Here is a 20,807-nt window from a genome sequence, read left to right as displayed (position 1 = left end):
AAAGAGAAGATATTGTTAAAAGAAAACATTTGTTAAGAACATAAAATCGTTTTATTTTGAAATTTGTAACAGGAAACTCAAGTAGCGTTTCTGCTATTCTCGAATTAGTAGCTTTGGGATAGGCCATAATAATCATCCAACAAGGCGTTGAGCCACTATGGGGGAAATACCTAACTGAACCGAGAATAAACCCACATTCGGTTTGCTTTTTGGGAAGAAAAAAACCACCAGAATAACACCGGAAACTCATTTCAAGTGGAAATGATTACATATTGTGGCTTTAATGCGGACGTTGACGTCGAAGCGTGCGTAATGAGCAGAGTTGGGAAAAGAAGGTGTTGAGCTGCATTTTTTTTTCTCTTTTTCTGCCTGAGACAAGTTGGATGGAAGAACTAAATAAGGTATGGAGACTAACAATCCATTTAAAGCGCGTCAATTTTTTGGTGAACGTATTGCAGTGCCCTCTTTGCAACAGTTGCTTTGGATCCTGATCGAATTAAAACGCTGTTTCCGAAGGGTAAAGTCAAAGCGACACGGAATCGGATAGCTAACCCTAGCCTCTGAGGATATGCTACTAATTGCAGGGTAGCGCTGTCCATGACTTTGCTATTCGTCTCTCCGGTTTAGAGAGTAATATATAGTCTTATCAGATGCAGAAAATGTTACTCTGGTGTTTTGTCTTTCATAAACACTTTTTTTTAGCACGGTTTCGGTTTATCAGCGACATCCCACCGGTAGCCCGGAAAGCAACAATAGCTCAGTGAGAAGCTAACGAAGCCCCTGCAAATGATCGATTTCCTTCTACATGTTTCAGGGGAAGCGATGCCTATTTATTTTCCCTTTCGATTGAAGTGAATTTCATAAAGTCACAAATGAATGTGAAATTTTACTTAACAGATTGACCTACATGTTGCTGTTTGGGGGATTATTGTCCCTAAAGTTGTTGGTCTGTTGACGGATTCTTTGTCATCTCAATGTTTGAATAGCCTTTAATTAAAATAAAGGAAATAATCCGTTTTTTGTTTCGTTTTTTTATTCTCAGCGTGTTTTTTGTGTGTGTGTGGTAAACCATTTTTAATAGAATTTTTAAATGGCATCCTGTTAATGCTTTATGTATAAATTATTCCTCCGCTTTTGTTTTTTATTGCAATTTTTTTCCCAGCATGCAACATTATCTATTTATAAAGATTTATAATTGTTAAGGGATTATTTGCAGCACATAAAAAATGTTGGGCTTTCTAAAACTGAGTGATCTGTCAGATGTCAACAAAGTTGTCACCAAAATTCTTTGTTATCTGATAAAAGTATGAACTGTAGCCTCATATGTGTCTTTCATTAGTTTGTGTATTTATATATTTGCTTCAGGGACAGATAATGACATGTAATTACTTCATTGCATGCTCTGAAGTCCAATCCTATCATGACAGGCAGAGAACTTGTAAAAACCTGCTGCATAGTTAGCCGGACTTTGGCCTGAATGTTGTTTACACTGACCAACATGGGTAGAAACCATTGAACACTGATAGCAATCTTAAAATAAGCCTTCTTTGTTCTTTTGAGTGACCGTTCACTCTCTGTGGATCAACTGCTGGGCTGTTTGGAACAGTCAGTTTTCCTGTTTGGCAGAAAACAACTGCACTCCACAGTAGTTGAACATTTACTTCATCCAAAGTCCTTTCTACTGTAAAGTCTCAAACAAGACAAAAGGTGAACGTTTTTGAATGAAAATGGCATTTCTACTGTATGGTTTGTGCAACGTGTAATCAGCTGACATCGTAGTTGGTGAAATGTCAAGTACACAGCACCAGAATTTATATTGTTAGTTGACACTGGCTAATCCAGAGGGCGCTGACCATGAATCATCATTGTGGAGATTTTTGTTTCCTCTGTTTTTTTTTCTGTCTCCTCTTTGTTTAGTCTATTTTCTTGCTGTTCCGGTTGCTTTAATTTCATGTGGCCCTTTCTGTCAGACACTGATGCTCTGATGTGATACTGACATGCCTGTTTATAAAACAAAACAAAAAATCCACTGCCAGTATGAGCAATCTGACCCTGAATTTTGTGCTTTCAGTCATCATCTTTTCAGATTAAGCCATTTATTCCCTTTTTGTTTTCCATGCAACAGTGGGTTTGTCAAACAGAAATATCTGCACAAGATCCATCAATAACCTGGAGGTCACTCCTTGTGAGATCTTGGTGGTTTCTGCACACTGCTGTATTCCCCTTTATGAGCCTTTTAGAAAACCTCTGATTATATCAAATATCGCCGGAGTGAAACAGTCTATAATTACAGCTTATTTCTGTACGGCTTTGCAAAATGCATAAACTTGCCAGCTCTCCTCACGTGTCATGTAACAGTTTTAGTAGCAACCCAACTGTTAAATCCTTTGGCTGAGGTCATATATTTCTCTGTTTATTCTCCCGTTTCGTAAAAACGTTTGTTCCTTCTTGTTTTCTAGGATCAGAGTGGCCAGATAGACAAGCAAGGGGGGGGTGAGGAAAAATCCCTAGTAACATTTTTCGTTTGCAATCATTAACCTAAAGTGCTTTTTATGTGAAGGTTTAAAAAAAAGTCAAAGTGGAGTGTAATGTCTGCTTGCAGACAGGAAGGTGTTATAGGGGAAGCTTTTCAGTGTCTCTGCAGCTTAATGGTGACACTGACTTAGTGTTTGCTTTTCCTCAGGAAAATTGTGTCTGCGCCATTGAGCCTAATAAAGTCACCCATTAAAACCCAGGCTTAACTTCATTTAGAGCTCCCAGTCAAGCAGTGTAGTGCAATATTGTTGTGCGTTTGTTATTGAAATTAAGATAGAAAACATATGTAAAGAAAAATTAAGCTTAAAATTGCATTTCTGAGTTTTTCTTTATTCAAATTGTTGAGAATCGGGAGTGGACAATTAAATATCATTTGCAAAAGCAACAATCGGCAGGCCATAAGCTCCATCCTGATGCATCCACTTGTAGACGACTAGATCCATGTAACGGTACATCTTCGTTTTCCTCATCCGAGCTGGTGTCTGGCACAAAAATGTACGGCTGGATAACTCCAGTGTTGCCATTTTTGTTACACCAGCAATGGTAGGTCGGGGGTGTGAGAGGGCTGTAAGCTGGCAAGAGAGACTGTAAAATGGTGGATGATGGGAAGTGGGGAAAACTTGCTCCATGCTAATAGTCCTTCCCATGACTCCCGGACGAATTTCTTGAAGATAGATCAGAAGATGATCGAAGTGGGACTTTAAATGTTTCATAATTCATTTAAATCTTGATTAAACAGTATTTTGTTTCCTTCAATTATCAGAGCATGAGATTTGTTTTATTTAAGGTGGTATAAGGCGTTTCCGAAACAATGGGGACATCCAGATGGAACTTTGCTCCACATTGGAGGAGGCTTGCCTGCTGACATTTTCTATTTCTTTAGTAATGATGGAAAAAATCGTCATAAATGATGTATAAAGGACCCTGTAAGTCATCTGAATTATACATTATCCTTATTGCTGTGCCAAGACGTTTCTGTTTGGTAATGCACATTGATAGGTGATGCTCAGCTTTGTAAACATTTAGAAGTGACTTGTATTTTTCCTTTTAGAATGAGATAAAAGGATTGGAACGACTGAAAAAGCTGTTTTAAAACGGTGTGTAGCTTTGTTAGACCTGAAGGATAGGTGGGGGCAGGGAGTGTCTCCTGTCACCTTTCATTAGGGACGCTTGCACCAGCCCGGCCGGTGTCTGCCTTCCCCCCGTATGTGGCGTTGCCCTCCTCCCCCTCAGTGTGAGCTGGTCGGAGCAGCTCGCCGTCAGTGTCTAAACCGCACAAAATGTTTTAATGTTTGGTTATCGACAGGACACCCCCCCCCCGCCACACACACACACACACATTTTTTTAATTAGACACTATGTGTCAAGTCTCAATTTTAGAAATCTGCATTGCAACCGAAATTAAATTTACGGTAGTTGTTTATTTTGCTATCCTGCTGCTGTTTTCCTGGTAGGACCCCTACTTTTACATTTAATAATGGCTAAACAAGATATATATATATATTTAGGGCTTCCCCTTTCCTACCTATTCAGATTCAGTTTCTAATTCCCTGTGAAGATTATAGAAGCCATTTAGCGCAGTCAGAAGAATTGAACATTACCCACAGTTTTTATTGGGAGTTCTATTTGAGACGGCTCTGTGACTTTTATTTATTTATTTTTTAACTCAGACTGTGGCTTTGCATCAACCCTTGGGAGAACTGCTGCACAGGGGCAGACTGTGATTTATTAGCATGGCAGACAAGAAAAAACTAGCAGGCTGAGATAAAACAGATCTCCCATCACACTTTAGTTCTCTTTCTACTCAGAAAAAACTGCCTTTAAACACATAAGACTTTGTTTTTGTTCACTTCAATAACTAAATGTCCACATTTGTATTATAGTACTATGATTTAGAGGTAAAAATACCTTTACTTTGAAAAGTAATTGGTAATCTTTTTCACAAAAAGTCTAGTAAGGTCTCTGCTACTATCATGGCAACCTTAAACACTTATTACCAAATAATAACAATATTTCTTACAAAAATATTGATTTATTTTACATTATTTGTTTTGCATCTACAATATTTGATTTTTACGGTTGAAAAGTCATTTTTTTAATTCCGATTTGAGTCTCATGACATGTTTATGTTTAAATGTTGGGTGGAATTTTGTTTGGAATGGATTTGTGCCCAAATGTAGACGGCAAAAAGCATTTGTAGTCCTTGTGCAGCTTTTTTTGACAGAAAAGGTCCGATGCATCACCATATTCTCACACTGGTTGGCTGTTTTAAAAGTCTCAACTGGTAATGAAGTTGTGAGTCGATGCGAGTTTCATTTAAAAATAATCTTCCTTCAAATCAACACTGTCAATTTTCTGATTTTATTTTTTTAAATATTTTTTTATGAAATTACGCAAAATTATTATAGAAACTGACTAAATAATTCTCTTGGGTGTTAAAATTTGGTTCAGAATAAAAAATAATTCTTTTGAAACAGCATAGTATAGAAGAAATTCAGCCAGTGCTCAAAAAGAACTGGATACTGCCAGCCTGTAAGTGAACCGGCAGCTCACCTTGTTACGGACAAATGCAGTAGAAATAGAAAAGGCTGCTTTCCACAGACGTGAGAAGTATACCCACTGACTCATGTTTACAGATGGACCCTCAAATTCTTATATTGTAAAAGCCTTCCTGTTTAAAATGTATTCACAATATGTATATATATATATATATATTCATTCCATCAACCAGATCTGGGTGTCACTGCCAAAACAACTAGGTCAATTAGATTTTATCTTCTGTGTTTATGATGTGAAGTTTTTTACTAAATATTAATAATTTTTGAAAACACAATAACGTAATTATCCACAGCCAATTATATTATATTAGAAACGACTGTTTTCCTATAAATAGAAAGATGTGGAAAGCTCATAAGTAACATTTAAGGAATTTTATCATAAAACTTAAAAGAAACCTTTTTAGTTCTGGAGAAAAAAAACTCCTTCGAAGACACTCGTCAAACCTGAGACATCTGGAGCAGTTTGCTCATGAGGAGTGGACCAAAATACCTGTGGACAGGTGCAGAAGGCTCATTGACAAATATAGAAACCTTTTTTATTGCAGTGATTGCCTCAAAAGGTTGTGCAACAAAATATTAAGTTATGGCTACCATGATTTTTGTCCAGCCCTATTTCATTAGTTTGTTTTTTAAATAATTCTGTTAATCAACAACTCAAAAGTAATGGCTGATTTTGATTATTTAATTTTCAATTAATTTTAATCTATTGTTACTTTTGAAAGTTTCAAGTCATTTCAGTGAACATTGTGGACTTTCTTTCTTTAACTGAGGGGTACCAACAATTTTGTCCACCACTGTATGCCTAATCTGAAATGGATAGCATGGAAAAGCACTGAGTGGGAAGCAGTAGTTGACTCTAATCACTATTGAAGATTCTACATAAAATCCTGAACTCTCATTGTTCTTGGTAATATTTCATAAAGTTAAAGCCTTTAAATTTACTTTAGTGTTGATACAGATATGATTCATCGCTGCACTGAACATCAGTGTTGCCCAAAGGCTGTGATAGATGGTAAAAGAGGTTTTTCTGTTTGGCACTCCGGATATTAGTGCCTCAGGCCATTCATTGTCTTTTTACAGAGTCTACTGTTATGGTCCAAGCTCATCAAAGTGTAATCCCTGTTTGATGTCAAGTCAGCAACATTTCAAATCCAATCACTTTGTTAGGGTTTAACCATCTTCCTTTTCTTTGTGCTTCAATCTTCTCCTCCTTAAGGCATGGCAGCCCAGGGCTCTGAGGATTCTGCAGGGGATCTGCGCCTGACCCATAGCTGAGGACTGAAAGGAACACGTGGTCTGAGCAGAATGACTCAGCAAGAGGGGGGACCCCCAAATAGGAAGTGAAGAGACGTTAGGATGGGTGCCAATGGATCCAGCTATCCGCACTCATGCTCCCCACGCATTGGGGGAAATGCGCAGGCACAACAGACTTTTATAGGTACGTTCATTTAAAGCTGGTTACACAGACATGTCTTAACTTGAATTAAAGTTAAGTTGCTTTTTAAGTAATTCTACGTCCACACCAGGCATGTGTTGCACGTTCAAGGACATGCTGAACTCAGATTCACTACCAAATACAAGTCCCTGATTGGTCAAGTGATTTTGGACATGAAGCCTGAAAACAGACTTAAAAAGTCTTGTAGCAACCCAGGAATGTGATAGTTTTGAACACGGAAGCCTAAGACGTCCATAAACAGGCATTTACATAGACTTTTAAATGGTAGTGGTAGCTTGAACACACGATGCTGAGGCCGGTGTGAACGTAGTATAACAGTTATCTAGCGTCTCTGTGTTTGATGATCAAATACATACACGCTCTGTAAAAATTCAACTTTACATTGACTCCTACCACTGCATACTAAGAGCGTAATTGATGGACAAGCTCCCATTTTACACCAACCTATTTCCATGCCAGCTAAAAGCCCAGGAGCTGAGTGATTCTATACGTGTGAGCTCTTAAACTATCCAATTGACTTCTAAAACTGACACAGATGCATTAAAAGGTGCTCCTGTGTGCTTTATCACGGTGACAGAGAAACTAGGTCTCCAATTTATCTTTATTGCCACTTTATTATAGATATAAGATTTCTTTAAGATTGATTTTGGTTTGCACCCATTCATTATGTCGCTTGCTTGTTTTGAAGTTGGGGAACATCTACAGTCTTCAGACTTTTTTTTTCCAACACATTATTCCAGCTGCACAACTAATATTTGTCCCTGATAGCTAAAAATCTGCAGAAATGATTCAAGGGTAATTTTAAGGGACTTCTCTTTTTCCCCCTCAAACTGTTTTGGTTATATCTAAAAGGATCTGTGTCTAAGACCTTTGTGGACTTCAAAGGGTTGGTATTGTTGTAGGAGCCAAGTTATCTAAGGATCTCCTGAGATCTCTTTGGTTTCCTCTGAGCTGTGGAGCTGGCTTGGTCCAGGGATGATTCACAGAGTTAGAATGATTACAATTTAGGTCACACTGATGGATGCTGAAAGAAACTCTGGCAGAAGGAGTTTCCCTGCGGGAACTTGATCTGTTGTGCAAGCTCTGCGTTGCAAGCCAAACCCGGCTGCCATTTAGTCTAATTGATGGGACTTAAGCGTAGACGGATTGCACTTGTAAAGTGAAGCAAAGTTATAATTGGTTTTTGACTTATTAAAAAACATAAAGGGGGTTACATCAAAGAAAATAGGGCAAATTGTTTTTCCGTAAAACTAGATCCAGGTGTTTTAGTTTTAATTTCAGCTTAAGCGTTTTTACTTGTTCTGACAAAGATCGACGCATCTTCAGCTAAAAACAGAAAAATATTGTCTATTTGAAGTTTATGTGGAGACAAAAAATTACCCTTAAATATGTGCATGTCTCATTTGACAGCAATTTTTAAAACATTTCTATGAAAATGATCGGAATATTTGTTCTGTCATTTTTTATTACCTGCAGTGTTGTGAAATGCTTATTAACTGAGCCTTTATTCAATTTGAAGATTGGCTGATTCAGAAGAATAACACCCCCATTGTCTGAAAATTTAGAAATATTTGTTAAGAATTCCATATCATAACTAGCATATCATAATTAGGTGAACCCATGATTTATGAACTTTTTTATTATTTTGTTTCCCTTCTAGGGACTTCCTCCTACTCTCATCATGTATATGGCTGGGAGACAAAGCTGTATAGCCTTGAGCATGGCCACGAACGGCCTGCAGACAGGAAGAAGAAGAGTCTTGGTCTGGCAACTCTTAAAAGAAGGTTCATCAAGAGGAGGAAGTCCAGCCGCTCAGCTGATCATGCTCGACAAATGCGGGAGCTTTTGTCTGGCTGGGACGTCCGCGACACCAACGCCTTGGTGGAAGAGTATGAGGGAACGGCGGCCCTCAAGGAGTTGAGCTTCCAGGCAAGCCTGGCTCGTGCTGATGCTCCCAGCCTGCAGCGTGATCTGGCCGCCCTTTACCAGCACAAATACTGCACTGATGTAGACCTTATCTTCCAAGGAACATGTTTCCCTGCTCACCGGGCGATCCTGGCTGCCCGCTGCCCGTTTTTCAAGACCTTGCTGTCGTCCTCCCCAGGTTATGGAGCGGAAGTCCTCATGGATGTTGACACAGCTGGGATAGATGTGCCCATGTTTTCTGCCCTGCTCCAGTATTTGTACACTGGGGAGTTCGGTGTGGGCGGATCGGAGGATACTAGACTCCAGAACGTGGATGTACTTGTTCAATTAAGCGAAGAATTTGGTACACCTAACTCATTGGAGGCAGATATGAAAGGCTTGTTTGACTACATGTGCTACTATGATGCTCTGCTGAGCTTCTCCTCAGACTCAGAGATGATTGAAAGCTGTAATGAAAGAGGCGCTGTAGCTTCAGCCCCAGCAGGGGGCTCGGGAGTTGCCGCTGGCCCGGGGGTCCCAGGGACCCCAGAAGAAGATCTCAGGGCACACAAAGCTATCCTCTCCGCACGGTCCCCTTTCTTTAGAAATCTTTTGCAGAGACGCATTCGTACAGGAGAGGAAATGACAGAGCGCACCCTGCAGACTCCGACTCGAATCGTGCTGGATGAGTCCATCATTCCACGGAAGTACGTGCAGGTCATTCTCCACTGCATGTACACAGATGTGGTGGAGCTGGGGCTGGTGTTACGCGGCAGCCCTTCAGCCGGTAGCCTGGGCGAGGTGCAAGCCCTCGTTTCAGGGGGCCGTGGAGCCAGCACACGTACGGAGGAGGCTATGGAGCTATATCACATTGCCCTGTTTTTGGAATTCAGCATGTTGGCTCAAGGTAAGTTACAAAAATGCAAAAGAACAAAATCCCTTTTAATGAAGGCTTTTTTTTTCTCCTCACAGATGTAAATGTATATCAGAATAAATTAAATAGTTGGTTGAATATTCAGATTTTCCTTTTTGTTTAATTTACCAGCTCTTTTTTTGAGAATATTGTTCCATGCTTACATCAGGATTGTGGTTTCATTCCTTGAAAATTCCTTCCTTCCTGCTCTCTGAGTGCACTAGTTTCAATCCTGCCAAGGTCTCAACCACAAATTGCTTAAGACCTTCAACACAGATTGTTATAATGTAGCAAAACAGCCTTGATCATGAATGTCAAAGCCAAAAAGCTTGTCCAGTCTATCAAAACTAAAGCAGCTGCTTTTAACGACTCAATACAGTGAGCCTAACTTTCCTTTTTCTTTTCATGTGAATTTGGGTAATTTCGGGTTAAGTTTCCCTGTCATCTTTTTCTTTGTGTGTGTTTGTAGAATGTCTCATGCTCAGATAGTGTGTTTGTGGATCTGACTCCAGTTTAAAACACTGCTGACGTGCAGAGATGAAAGCCCTGTGGCTGGCAGAAGCACATGGGTAGAAGGCGCTCTGTGTGTCTGAGCAGACAACTTTCCGTCAACATCTTATCTCTCATCTGTTTTTCTGTGAATATACTTGACTTGCAAAGTCTTGAAATTTGACCAGTGTTACCTGAAAGTTCAACGACTTGAGTTTGGGTTTTTTTTTTGTCACCTGGATGTACTTTAAAGAGACGATCCAGAACATCCAGCCTGTGTTCTGTGTCAGCACATTTATCCATGAGGCTAAATTCAACACCCATGTGTTTTTTTATCACAGCCCCGTGTTGGAATGTCCTCTGTTCTCATACAATTTTATTTTGAAATATCAATTATGGCGTATTGGAAATCGGAAGTGGGACTTTAAAAGGAAGGACTTCTTCTGTAGCTGTTGTAGTGACGTCACTTATAGACAATCCATGTATTGCTTCTTGTGAGCAAAGTGATTAGACGCCACGTGTTTCATTCACACCTGCAGCGTCTCTGGGGTGTCACTGCAGCCACAAAAAAAAAAAAAAAAAACCTCACCAATCAGGCAAATGCTTCATTGACATACGCCATCACCTCCTCTGGGCTCCCATCCCCCCTCCCCACTCCAGGGTATTTTTATCCCCTCATCTCTCGTCTGCTTCCGTTTAGCACAGATCAAATCAGTTCCCATGAAGCCACAGTGGGGAAACGTCGTGTTTAACTGGTGCCATTTCCCCTTTCACCCAGTCATCTTTAGGTTCTTCCTTTCGTTTTCTTTTTCCAAAAACATCCTTCGACATATACTTTGTGTTCCAATCGATAGTTATCTTGATTATTGCTGTAGTCAATCGTAACCAGTCAAAGCTCAGTGACTGGCAGTTCTTGAATGCGACAGAGAAGCACTGGTTGGTTCAGAGAAGACCCTTTAATCTGTCACGCTCTTCTCCCTCGTGTGCTCATTTACTGCTTTCCTTTGACTGTTTAAAAATTCTGCCTCTCCAGGCTTTTAATATGGCTTAGTAGTTCTGAAGACAGGCATCCCTTTATAACCCCATCTCACTCAAATGATTGCCAGAATTAAAAGCCTTATTAATTTTTGTCAGTGAGCTGAAGGGCTTGTGGAGTTTTAGTGTAGTGCCATGTTTTGTTTTTTTCTCCCACTAAGATTTATCATTAGAGCACATTTAATGTTTTTGAGGCACTGGGTATTTGTCCACCAAATAAAATAAAAAAACAGTAAGTCTTAATACCTGTTTTTCCCCCTCTGGGTTTGTTTAGAGCCCACTTCCTACTGTTTTTGTTTGGATTCTCAGTGGACTGAAAATCCAACGACTGTAGAGTTCCGCCCATGGAGGGGTGTTAGATGAAATGCTGATTCTAATCTCCACCTCATAATAAAAAGTGCTGCGTTTTAAAAGCCCGGCTGTCGCTTTTAATTCTGCTCGGCTAACACACACCAGAGCTTTTTGCTTTGCTGCGATCCCAAACAGGGAATTGCTTATTTTTGTGTGTGTGTGCTAAAGGTGGTGGTGGTGGGGGTCACTGCTGCTCCAATTACACAAAAGGGGCAAAGATGTAAAGGTAAATGCTTGGAGTTAAAGAATCTTGAAAATGAAAGCAAAGATGGAGCGGAGAAATGGATGTTCTTTGTCTGTGGCAGATTTTAAATGTACCTGTCTCAATTATTGAATGAATATGAGGACTGGATTGAGTGACCCCTCCTCCCTCTTGTATTCCGTTGGAAGTACACACTAGTTCCATGCTACCTTTTTTTTAACATGTTCTTGCTAATCCTTTTTGTTCTGTAGTGCAAGTTATAAACTAACCAATCCGATGCTTCAATAAAAGTATGTGGTCTCACTTTAAACAATCAAAACATCTGATTGGCAGGTTTCGTGTAGCTCACTTTCAGGTGGTAGGGGTGTGGCCTTCCTACAAGCTCACTCCTGATTGGTGAGTTGGTTAGTGGTTGTCATATTAGGGTCAACTCAGACCGACTTGAAGCAATCACTGCTTACTGACAATTTCTGGTATCGCGAAAAAATAGCAGCTGAATTAACTTTGTTTGGAGCTGGAAATAAGCCATTTTCTATGGGTGATGTCACACTTACTCAGTTCAGTTCTAATATACACTCAATGGTCTTAATATAGGATATTATCATAAGGTAAATAGCTGTCTCTTTCTACCCTGTACGCCTACATTAAATGTTGAAGATCCTGTCCTTATCCCCGGAGAGGCACAGAACCCTCAATTTATAAGCATTTGTTTAGTTTTGTTTGATCAGGCAAGTTTTTCTTTGCACATTTTCAAGGTGGTTTGTAGCTAAAAAGTCTTAGATTTTAAGATAACATTTTCCCAAAGAAGCAATGCTACTGCCTGAACTCATGGACAGGTCAGTCTGGCCTCAAGGTTATATTTCAGCTCTGTGATGTTCTGGTTAGACATCATTAGCCCTGGGTTTTCCTTTTTGTACTGTCTGTCAAAGAACTTCACAGTCACTTTACATCTTCGCTGTTTGGAACTGGAATTGATTTACCTGACTAAACCTGTCATGTTCTAATCTGGAGTGACACCAAAGAGTTTACATCTCTATAAATGGATCTCTTTTAAATTTAGTGTGAATTTGAGTGCTGGTGTTGACTGGGCTGGCTAAGCAGAATGCTACTTCGAATGGCTTGAGCAGCATGTACATAATTTCCAAAGCCTTCTGTGGCTTTTAATGCATTTTTTGATTTATGCATACGTGTGCGTTCACATTAGTGTGTGTGTGTGTACGTGTGTGTGTGCTGCTACGCTCACACAACACACTTCCTCCGGCTGCTGTGTTTACTTAACACGGTAAAGGGAAGGCAGCTTGAGACCGCAACACATCAAGGTATCAAAGGCATTTCTGTGGGTTGGTGAGTTGCAGAGTAAAGCAACTGCCTGCTGTTCTGGTATGTGCTCTGGTTTACAAAGCTCAGCATGGAGGATGTGGGGGCTACTAGAGGAAGACTCCCTGGGACAGTAAAAGAATCCAAACTGCTGATGCCGTAGCAGTGGTACAAAAATTAAAAACAGCGCATATTTTCAAAACGGTCAGGATTAAATATTTCTCTTTTGTGTTTTGTTTTGGTTTTCCAGCAATGAAAAATAACACAACCAGACTTAAAGGTTTAAAGAGCAAATTAAAGGAGGCTGTTGTAACACAATTAGGTGTTAATGCATGCCTTTTAGTACCTAACAAGTTTTAACACTGGTAGATAAACATCAACCAGTCAAAAACCTTTTCCTTGTTTCAAAAACGTGTTCAAATATGTTTTTTTTAAACACATTCCAACTAATATGGTTTACATCTATTCTGATAACATCTGTTGAGGTTTTCTGATTTCAACCACTACATACTCAACAAAGAGCTGAAAGGCGTAACTCACTTGGTGGTCTGTCAGTACAAGTAAAATAAAACCTAACAACTGAATATTTTCTTATACGGTCTAAATATTGCACCTCTGGCTGCATTTTCCAAGTCATAAACGGTATAATAAATAGTAGTAGAATTTTAGTAAATATAGTGTTTTAAAATTGCATCCTAAGTGTTTACCTTAAAAAAAGTATATTTTTGCCTATATTTTAGAGTTATATTTTGTGTTTAAGAAGGCCACATTTGTTAGTGTTTGCTATCTGCTGTATTTTTTCTTTTTGTTTATTGCTTTGAGAGAGGGAAAAAGTGTACCTATGGCTTTATTGATTAAGTAAAAAGGGGCAGAAATAATGTTTTCTTCTTTCTGTTCCCCTTTCATTGTCACAAAAAAACCTACTCAACTCTTTGTTTTTTCCTATTAAGCAAACTCATGCAGTTGGTCATCTCTGTTTACAGTGAAGACTAGGAAATGTACAGAATTTTAAAAGATGCTTTTTTGCACAAAAGCAGATTTTTTTTTCTTTTTTTTTACTATATCCTAAAAGAGACTGAGATTAATGGGTGATATTTTGGGTAAACATCCCTTTTCCTGCACAAATGTAGATCATAGTGGAAGATTTAGACTCTCCAAACAAACGTAAACATTCATTTCTGCCCGTGTCAGTAAAGTCACTGGATAATAGCAGATAAAAACAGAACACATGCTGTCATGTTTTGAAGAGCCTAAACCAGATTTCTGATTGGATGATGGAGTAACTCGAGTTATATTCATTTTTCCCAGGTTGTGAAGACATCATTGTGGAAAGTTTGTCCTTGGAGACTTTGGTACCCATCCTGAAGTGGAGCTCCCAGCCCTATGGTTCCAAGTGGATCCACAGGCAGGCCATGCACTTCCTGTGCGAGGAGTTCAGTCAGGTTGTCAGCTCTGATGTTCTTTATGAGCTTGGCAAAGAACACCTTCTGAGCGCAATTCAGTCTGACTACCTACAGGTATGAGAAACAGTCTCATCCAGGCACCCGACTTTTTCATTTGGGGAGAAAGTCTTCTATAAAACAAATGTCCACTCCATAGATGAGTGTCCGGATTAAATATAAAGTTATGGGTTTAAAGGGATTTCTCTCCAGAGGCCTAATCAAAGCTGATGTGTGTATGTATGTGTGTGTGTAATCTGGAGCCGAGTCGAGCAATAGAACAGATGGTTGAGGTGAAGTGTTGTAATCCATCTCTGCATGCAAAGTAACCAGGCCTGAGTTTTGCAGGGGCACACCCCAAACATGCTCCATATTGACCTTATCTTCTTTTAACAGCATCCTCTGTCTGTTTTCAACATTCTCTACTTGTGTCCTGATGTCCAGTTTTCTTTTCTCCTTGTCCTATTTCTCTCTTGATTTTTTTTTTGTCTGCACTTTGCTCTCATTTGCAGGCGAGTGAACAAGATATTCTCAAGTATGTTGTTAAGTGGGGGGAGCAGCAGCTTATTAAGAGGATGGCAGACAGGGGTAAGATTATACACTATAATTACCCTCTCAGCAACTCCTCTCACCACCCTGAGAAAATTACCAGACCACCCCTCTGTCCCCTAAATATCAATTTAAAATATATATATGTATATAAATAAATAAACCTAACAATAGCAAAAAAAAAAGTTGTCACATTTATTGGGGTTTGACCGGTTCTTTGACTTGTGCTCAAAAAAGAAGTATTATGTCATTCTAGCAAAGTGGGCCAAAAGAAACCTTTTAAGGAGCCCAGAAACCTGAACCACAAGTTGCATTGTCTGAACCACAGACAATGCTAAATGAATGTGGTACAAAGCAAATAGAAACTGCTATAAGGTTACATCCTTCACGCTCTCCTATAAAATCATGGTTTCATTCACTATTAACCTTTTTTTATTTATTTAACCCAGAGCCAAACCTGTTGAGCGGCACAGCCCATAGCGTCAACAAGCGAGGAGTGAAAAGAAGAGACCTGGATGTGGAGGAGCTGAAGGAGATCCTGTCCCCCCTCTTGCCTTTCATCCGAACTGAGCACATCCTGCCTCCCAACAGTGACGTCCTCGCAGATGCGGTCAGCAGTCCTTTTGTCTGCCTTTTCTCTCCTTCTGTATTTTTAAGAGTGGGTAATAGGGGGCACCGTGACCTTCATTGGCGGAGCATTGATCCTTGATGCTTACACTTTTCACAGCTCAAGAGGGGTTTAATAAGCACCCCACCTCTAGACATGCTGCCCACAGCTGAGGGAGGGAAAGCCAATGCCTGGTTAAGGCAAAAGAACGCCGGCATCTATGTGCGTCCTCGCCTCTTCTCTCCATACGTGGAAGAAGCCAAGGTGAGGCCCGTTCACTTCAGAGAGACATGATGAAGTCTGCAAGTGTCTGCTCCTATGAATGCAGACCATTTTTATTGAGCGTTACATCTGTCTTCTTGACAGAAATTATTTTATGTTCATTTGCAGATTGTCACGGTAACATGTAGACCTCACCTTGGGCATGAATATTAATCAACATGCCCATAGGGCTGGGGAGTTTTTATTAAATTAAGTGTCAGTCAAGTGGAACAAATTTGTAAAGTGTACTCTATGTCCTTGAGTCGCTCATAGGTTGTTTGATTTCATTTCTTTGTCTTTTTTCACCCGTCTTCAGTCGGTGCTCGATGAAATGATGGTGGAGCAGACTGACCTGGTGCGTTTGCGACTCGTGCGCATGTCTAATGTCCCAGACACGCTGTACATGGTCAACAATGCTGTGCCTCAGTGCTGTCACATGATCAACCACCAGCAAATGGCAGGCAACTCAAGCACAGCCCCATCCGTTGTGGCTAATGAAATTCCAGGTAGGGGATTGTCTTCCGAGGTTATTTTGGAAAATTGTTTGCAAAGGCAAAAACTGTTCTTAGCCCTGTAACTTTGGAACTGTCGCAGGCGAAAGAAAATAAGAGACGATCTTTAAACTGTTGTAATAACTCTTTGACTGTTTAAGCAACTAACTTTATTCTGACTACTCTGGAATGCTGAGAAAAGCAGCTTTTGGGTGATATTAATTACTTTAAAGTGTTACTTCTCAGCGCCAAGCTGCTTTGCTCAGCTTTTGGAAGCCGTTGGAATCGCATTATTGTGTAACCCCAGTGGTCTCCAACCCGCGGGCCGTGGACCGGTACCATTCTGTGGGACAGTTGGTACGGGGGCCACTGAGAGAAAAAAACACGATCTAAATTTTTTCTGTTTTATTTTAAACCCGATTATTATTATTATTAAACTACTAAATTCTCCACCAGATGCAACTCATTCTTGACGGATGTCAAGTCGCTCGGTCACGTGTTGAAAATACATCGGCTACCTTCTTGAAGCGACTGCGTCCATTACTAAATCGAAACCCCCAAGCTAAGAAATTTAACCAAAAATTAACGTTTGTGGAAAAAAAATTTTTTGCAGAAGAGTCAGTGAGGAAACGGAAGAAGAGCCTTTGACTTTAGAGAAAAAGAAAGCTACATTTAACAGACAAAAACCAGGAGTCTTTACTCCAAACATGGATTTATTGTGACAGTTGCTCCCACATACCATTATAATAACATATGATATTCAGCCAGCAGCTGTCTAATGTTATCAAGATGCTGCAAATTAAGTTTCTCAAATCACGTTTATGATTATTTTTAGAAAATAACACTTTTAGTGACCTTTTTCCTGTTTGTTGTAGTGCCACCTCTGTCTGTCGTAAAGGATATGATCCGTAGGCTGCATGAACTGCGTCACACTGAGCAGGTCCAGAGGGCTTACGCCCTGAACTGTGGTGAAGGAGCCACAGTCAGCTATGAGCTTCAACTGCGGGTGCTGAGAGAGTTTGGTTTGGCAGATGGAGCCACCGAGCTGCTGCAGGTAAAGAAAGATGAGACTTCTGAGGCTGAGTCACTACCAGACGAACATGTGAAAAGACGCTGACTTAAAAGGCATTTGTCCTTATAATTGTGGCATACTTTTTTTCTTTTGTGTTTAGAACCCATATAAGTTCTTCCCGGACGAACGGTTTGGAGACGAGAGTCCAATTCTGGCCCTGCGCCAGGTGGGTCGTTGTCGTGTAAACAGCAGTCCGGCCATGGATAGCATGTTCACAGACATGGAAGGCGTAGCAGGCTTTCACCCTCCCCTGCCTCCCCCACCTCCTCCTTACCACCCTCCAACCACACCCAGTCACCCCCATCTCAAGAGTGCTTGGCGCCCCCGTGTTCCCTTGCCAACCCCCACCCGCTCCTTCTCCTATCCCTGCAACCGCACTCTGATCCAGCGCCATGCGGCCAGCAAGCATGGCAGCTCGGAGTACTCCTCTGTGCCCAGGCCCCAGCCCCCAGACTGCACCAACCCACAGGCTATGGGTCGAACTTTGCTTTCAGACCAGCAGCCGGTAAGTATGTGTGTGACAGAGACTTCCTCCTCTGTGCTGCTTTATCTAGCTTGTGGTGATAAGCTCTGTGACGGTCAGCCGGGTTATATCTTATCATTTGTTTTCTATTCCAGATGAGCTTGGAGCCCGTCATGAGGGAGTTCATGCCTGACATCGCACTAGGCGTCTCAGTTATGACCCTGAGAGAGCAGCACATGGCAGAAATGGACAGAGAAGGCCCTCACAGCCCCATAGGCTCCAAAGGCCACCTACTGCCCCATGGGCCATGCCCATCTGCCCACCTCGCTCACAATCACGGCCCTGGGCATGGCCACTCCTGCAAGAGACACGCCCCCGAACCCAAGCTGGAGGCTCAAGCAGAGTTTCCTGATCTGTATGACTTCTCTTGTCGACCTGCAACCCCGACCTCCTCTCACCCCCTGCCCTCTTACGCAGGACCAGACCTGTACAGCCACAGCTGCAACCCATCCACGTCTTATCACCCCAATTATGTTTCTGACCCTCAGTCCGGGGGCCACATGCAGGGGCGAACAGCACAAGACCCACTACGACTGGATGTCCTCAGTATTAAATCTCAGAGGCATGATGGAGTCCTGGCCAGCCCTTCTGGGGCCCATCCTCACATGGGACATCTCCCAAAGGGACGATCAAACGAGACAGACTTGACTCATGGATTAGGCCATTTGCGATCGCCCAGTGGGAACATGGATAACTACGAAGAGAGGCACATAGGACATAGAGATGTTCCAGAAGACATGGTTTTAGGTGGAGGCCCAGAACCCCTTCAGCAAGCTCACAGAAACAGCGTCACTGAAGACTTTGTCAGAGACCGCAGATCCCCCAGCAAACCCGACTACCCTTATAAGAAATCAGCACTTTAACCCCGGTTAAGTACCAAGAGGTTGAGTTCAGAAACGGCAAAAAGGGATGAATGGCTATCCATCACTGTGGAAAGCAAAGCACTAAACGTGTGACTGCATGCTTGTATGTGTTTGAGAGGAAAAGGGGGTAAGAGATGGTTGCTATTTATAGAATCTGTCCTTTTGTCCTACCTCTATCACAATGTGCTATCCATCACACAGTCAGACAATAGAACAAGTAAGAGATGTCATTAGAAAGTCTGCTGGGTCCTGATGCTGTAGAGGAATGCTGGGGTTGTCTGGTAACTTTAAATATTAAGGAAGACTCTGGTCACAAAATTAACGAAGCTCAGTGACGAAGTGATGAAAGACTCTCCATGACCCTGACTGATACTAGCAGCAATCGGAGAAGAAAATTGGTCTTCAAAAGGGAGCAATGGGACACAGTCTGCAGCAAAGTATTGTTCTAAATTATGTGTAAATACATCCGGCTGTATTCTATTGCTCCTGTTGCATCCATTTCCATTTTTTCCTATCGCATTTTTCTTAACACGCTACCTGACTGGTTACTTCCTCATGTCCCAGAATCCTTCCTGAGGACGAAAAGGTCAGACTGCGACACAAACCAGCAGCTGGCTCATGAAGAGGGTCGTCGGAGCTCGTTATTCTCCGGAAACAGTTAGATAATTGCATCAGGCATTAATTATCACAGCGTCTGTGTTTGTGTGTGCGTGTGGTTGTTTTTAGCAGAGTTTAGTGTGGTCAGGAGGATCACGGGGAGGGACTTTATCGCTGTGATACATCAGAAAACCGTTAGCGTGGCGTGATGACTGATGTTCAGCAACGGCACGGATTGCTGTTGACTGGTCGATCTGGCAGCTGGAGCGAGTGCGTGCGCATGTCTGTGTGCGAGGTGGAAACACGCAGGTGTTCAGACAATCTCAGTACTGTATGCTCTCATCTTCGGTCAGGTCTGTTGGTACATATCAGTCTGTGGTCAATAGCCAGTCCTTAGCACAAAGTGCAGTGGTCGTCATGTGAAGAGCTCCCTTTTGTTAGTTTAGCATCAGTTGTTCTAATCTAAAGCCTTAACAAGAGTATATTTTTTTCTTTTGGTTACCTTCAATAAGTTAAATACATTTCATTGTGTCACAAACCCCCTTTAGCCTGTTGGATTGTCTTGATTTTTTTTTTTTTTTTTTTTGTTTTACCACGGCCTCTGCTTTGTTCTTTGCCATCTTTCGGGAGGCGGAGGACGTGTGCAAACAGTGCTAATGCCGTTAAAGCAAACTGCTGACAACTGTAGCTCTACGTCTCTTTAAATCACCTGATCCAGGTGGCCATTGATGTAAAAACTCGCATTGCACTGCAGGAAACAACTGTATTAACAGAAGGGAAGAACAAGAAACGGAATAAAAGGAAAAAGTCGGTGAAGGCTTGCTCATCTCTTAAAATGAAAATTGTATATAATGACTTAAGCTCCACATGGTTTATTGAATTTTTAATGGTTTCTAAAACATTTTTAGTGGTCGTCGAAGGTCTGTGTTTTTACTGTAGTGGACAACACTGTGTTTGTGTCTTTGTCGAGAAGTCTCACTAGGAATGTGTGGTATAGAACAGATTGTGTATCCGAAATCCATTTCGTTTGAATTTGTCATGCATCGAGAGCAGCTTGTTCCGTAATAGGTGACTTGGATGTCCAAACATTTCCTCCATACCTTTTCTAACTTTACAGAAATATGCAGAAGATTTAAATATAGTAGCAGAACAATATTTTTTCCATCTAAGTTGCTTAATTAGGGGGGGAAAAAATGCAACATACCAGATTCCTTTTACTATTTTTTTTTTTTGCCAGGAAAGTGTCCCATTAAGTCTTTGTTCTGCTTTTTGCTGTAGGAGTCAGTGCCTTCCCCTGCCTGCGGCTGGGCTTTATTGGAGAAATGACTTTGATGTCTATGCAAGCTCTTTTACCAGCTTACTAGCCTGCATCAAGTAGTTCTTTGAAATCTCATGTAGCTTTTTTTTTGTGTACAGTGTTATCTAGCACCTTTTTAAGACTGAAACATCTAAAATGTGTGATTGCTTGTGTTTATTTGTAACAGGTACCTTGTACTTGTAACATAGAAATCATGTTTGTAGATATTAAGTTGCATTTAGTTTCACTGAATCTATTTTTCTACTGTCGCCTCAAAAGGTGCATAACAGTGGTCAACTTTGGCATCCTCAAAATAAACCGTTTGATATTATGAAATGAGTTTTGCC

General features: G+C 41.0%; 1 protein-coding gene across 2 annotated transcripts; it reads left to right on the top strand.

Annotated features, from left to right (window-relative positions):
• Nucleotides 1–107: 107 nt before the first annotated feature.
• On the top strand, nt 108–20,796 carry btbd7 (BTB domain containing 7). 2 transcript variants are annotated; one of them, XM_020713467.2, is made up of 11 exons: nt 108–401; nt 6,310–6,531; nt 8,210–9,361; nt 14,070–14,278; nt 14,713–14,788; nt 15,199–15,359; nt 15,477–15,620; nt 15,934–16,123; nt 16,984–17,162; nt 17,281–17,346; nt 17,799–20,796. In XM_020713467.2, the coding sequence occupies exons 2-11, from the start codon at nt 6,450–6,452 to the stop codon at nt 18,564–18,566; spliced, it is 3,027 nt and encodes a 1,008-aa protein (XP_020569126.1). In that variant the 5' UTR covers nt 108–401; nt 6,310–6,449; the 3' UTR covers nt 18,567–20,796. The 2 variants fall into 2 exon arrangements, with proteins under 2 accessions (XP_020569126.1, XP_004082606.1); XM_004082558.4 differs by having other exon boundaries at nt 17,281–17,685.
• Nucleotides 20,797–20,807: the final 11 nt, after the last annotated feature.

This window comes from Oryzias latipes, chromosome 22 (genome assembly GCF_002234675.1).
Source record: "Oryzias latipes chromosome 22, ASM223467v1".
Classification (NCBI taxonomy): Eukaryota; Metazoa; Chordata; class Actinopteri; order Beloniformes; family Adrianichthyidae; genus Oryzias; species Oryzias latipes.
This window is presented reverse-complemented; position numbering and strand designations above follow the sequence as displayed.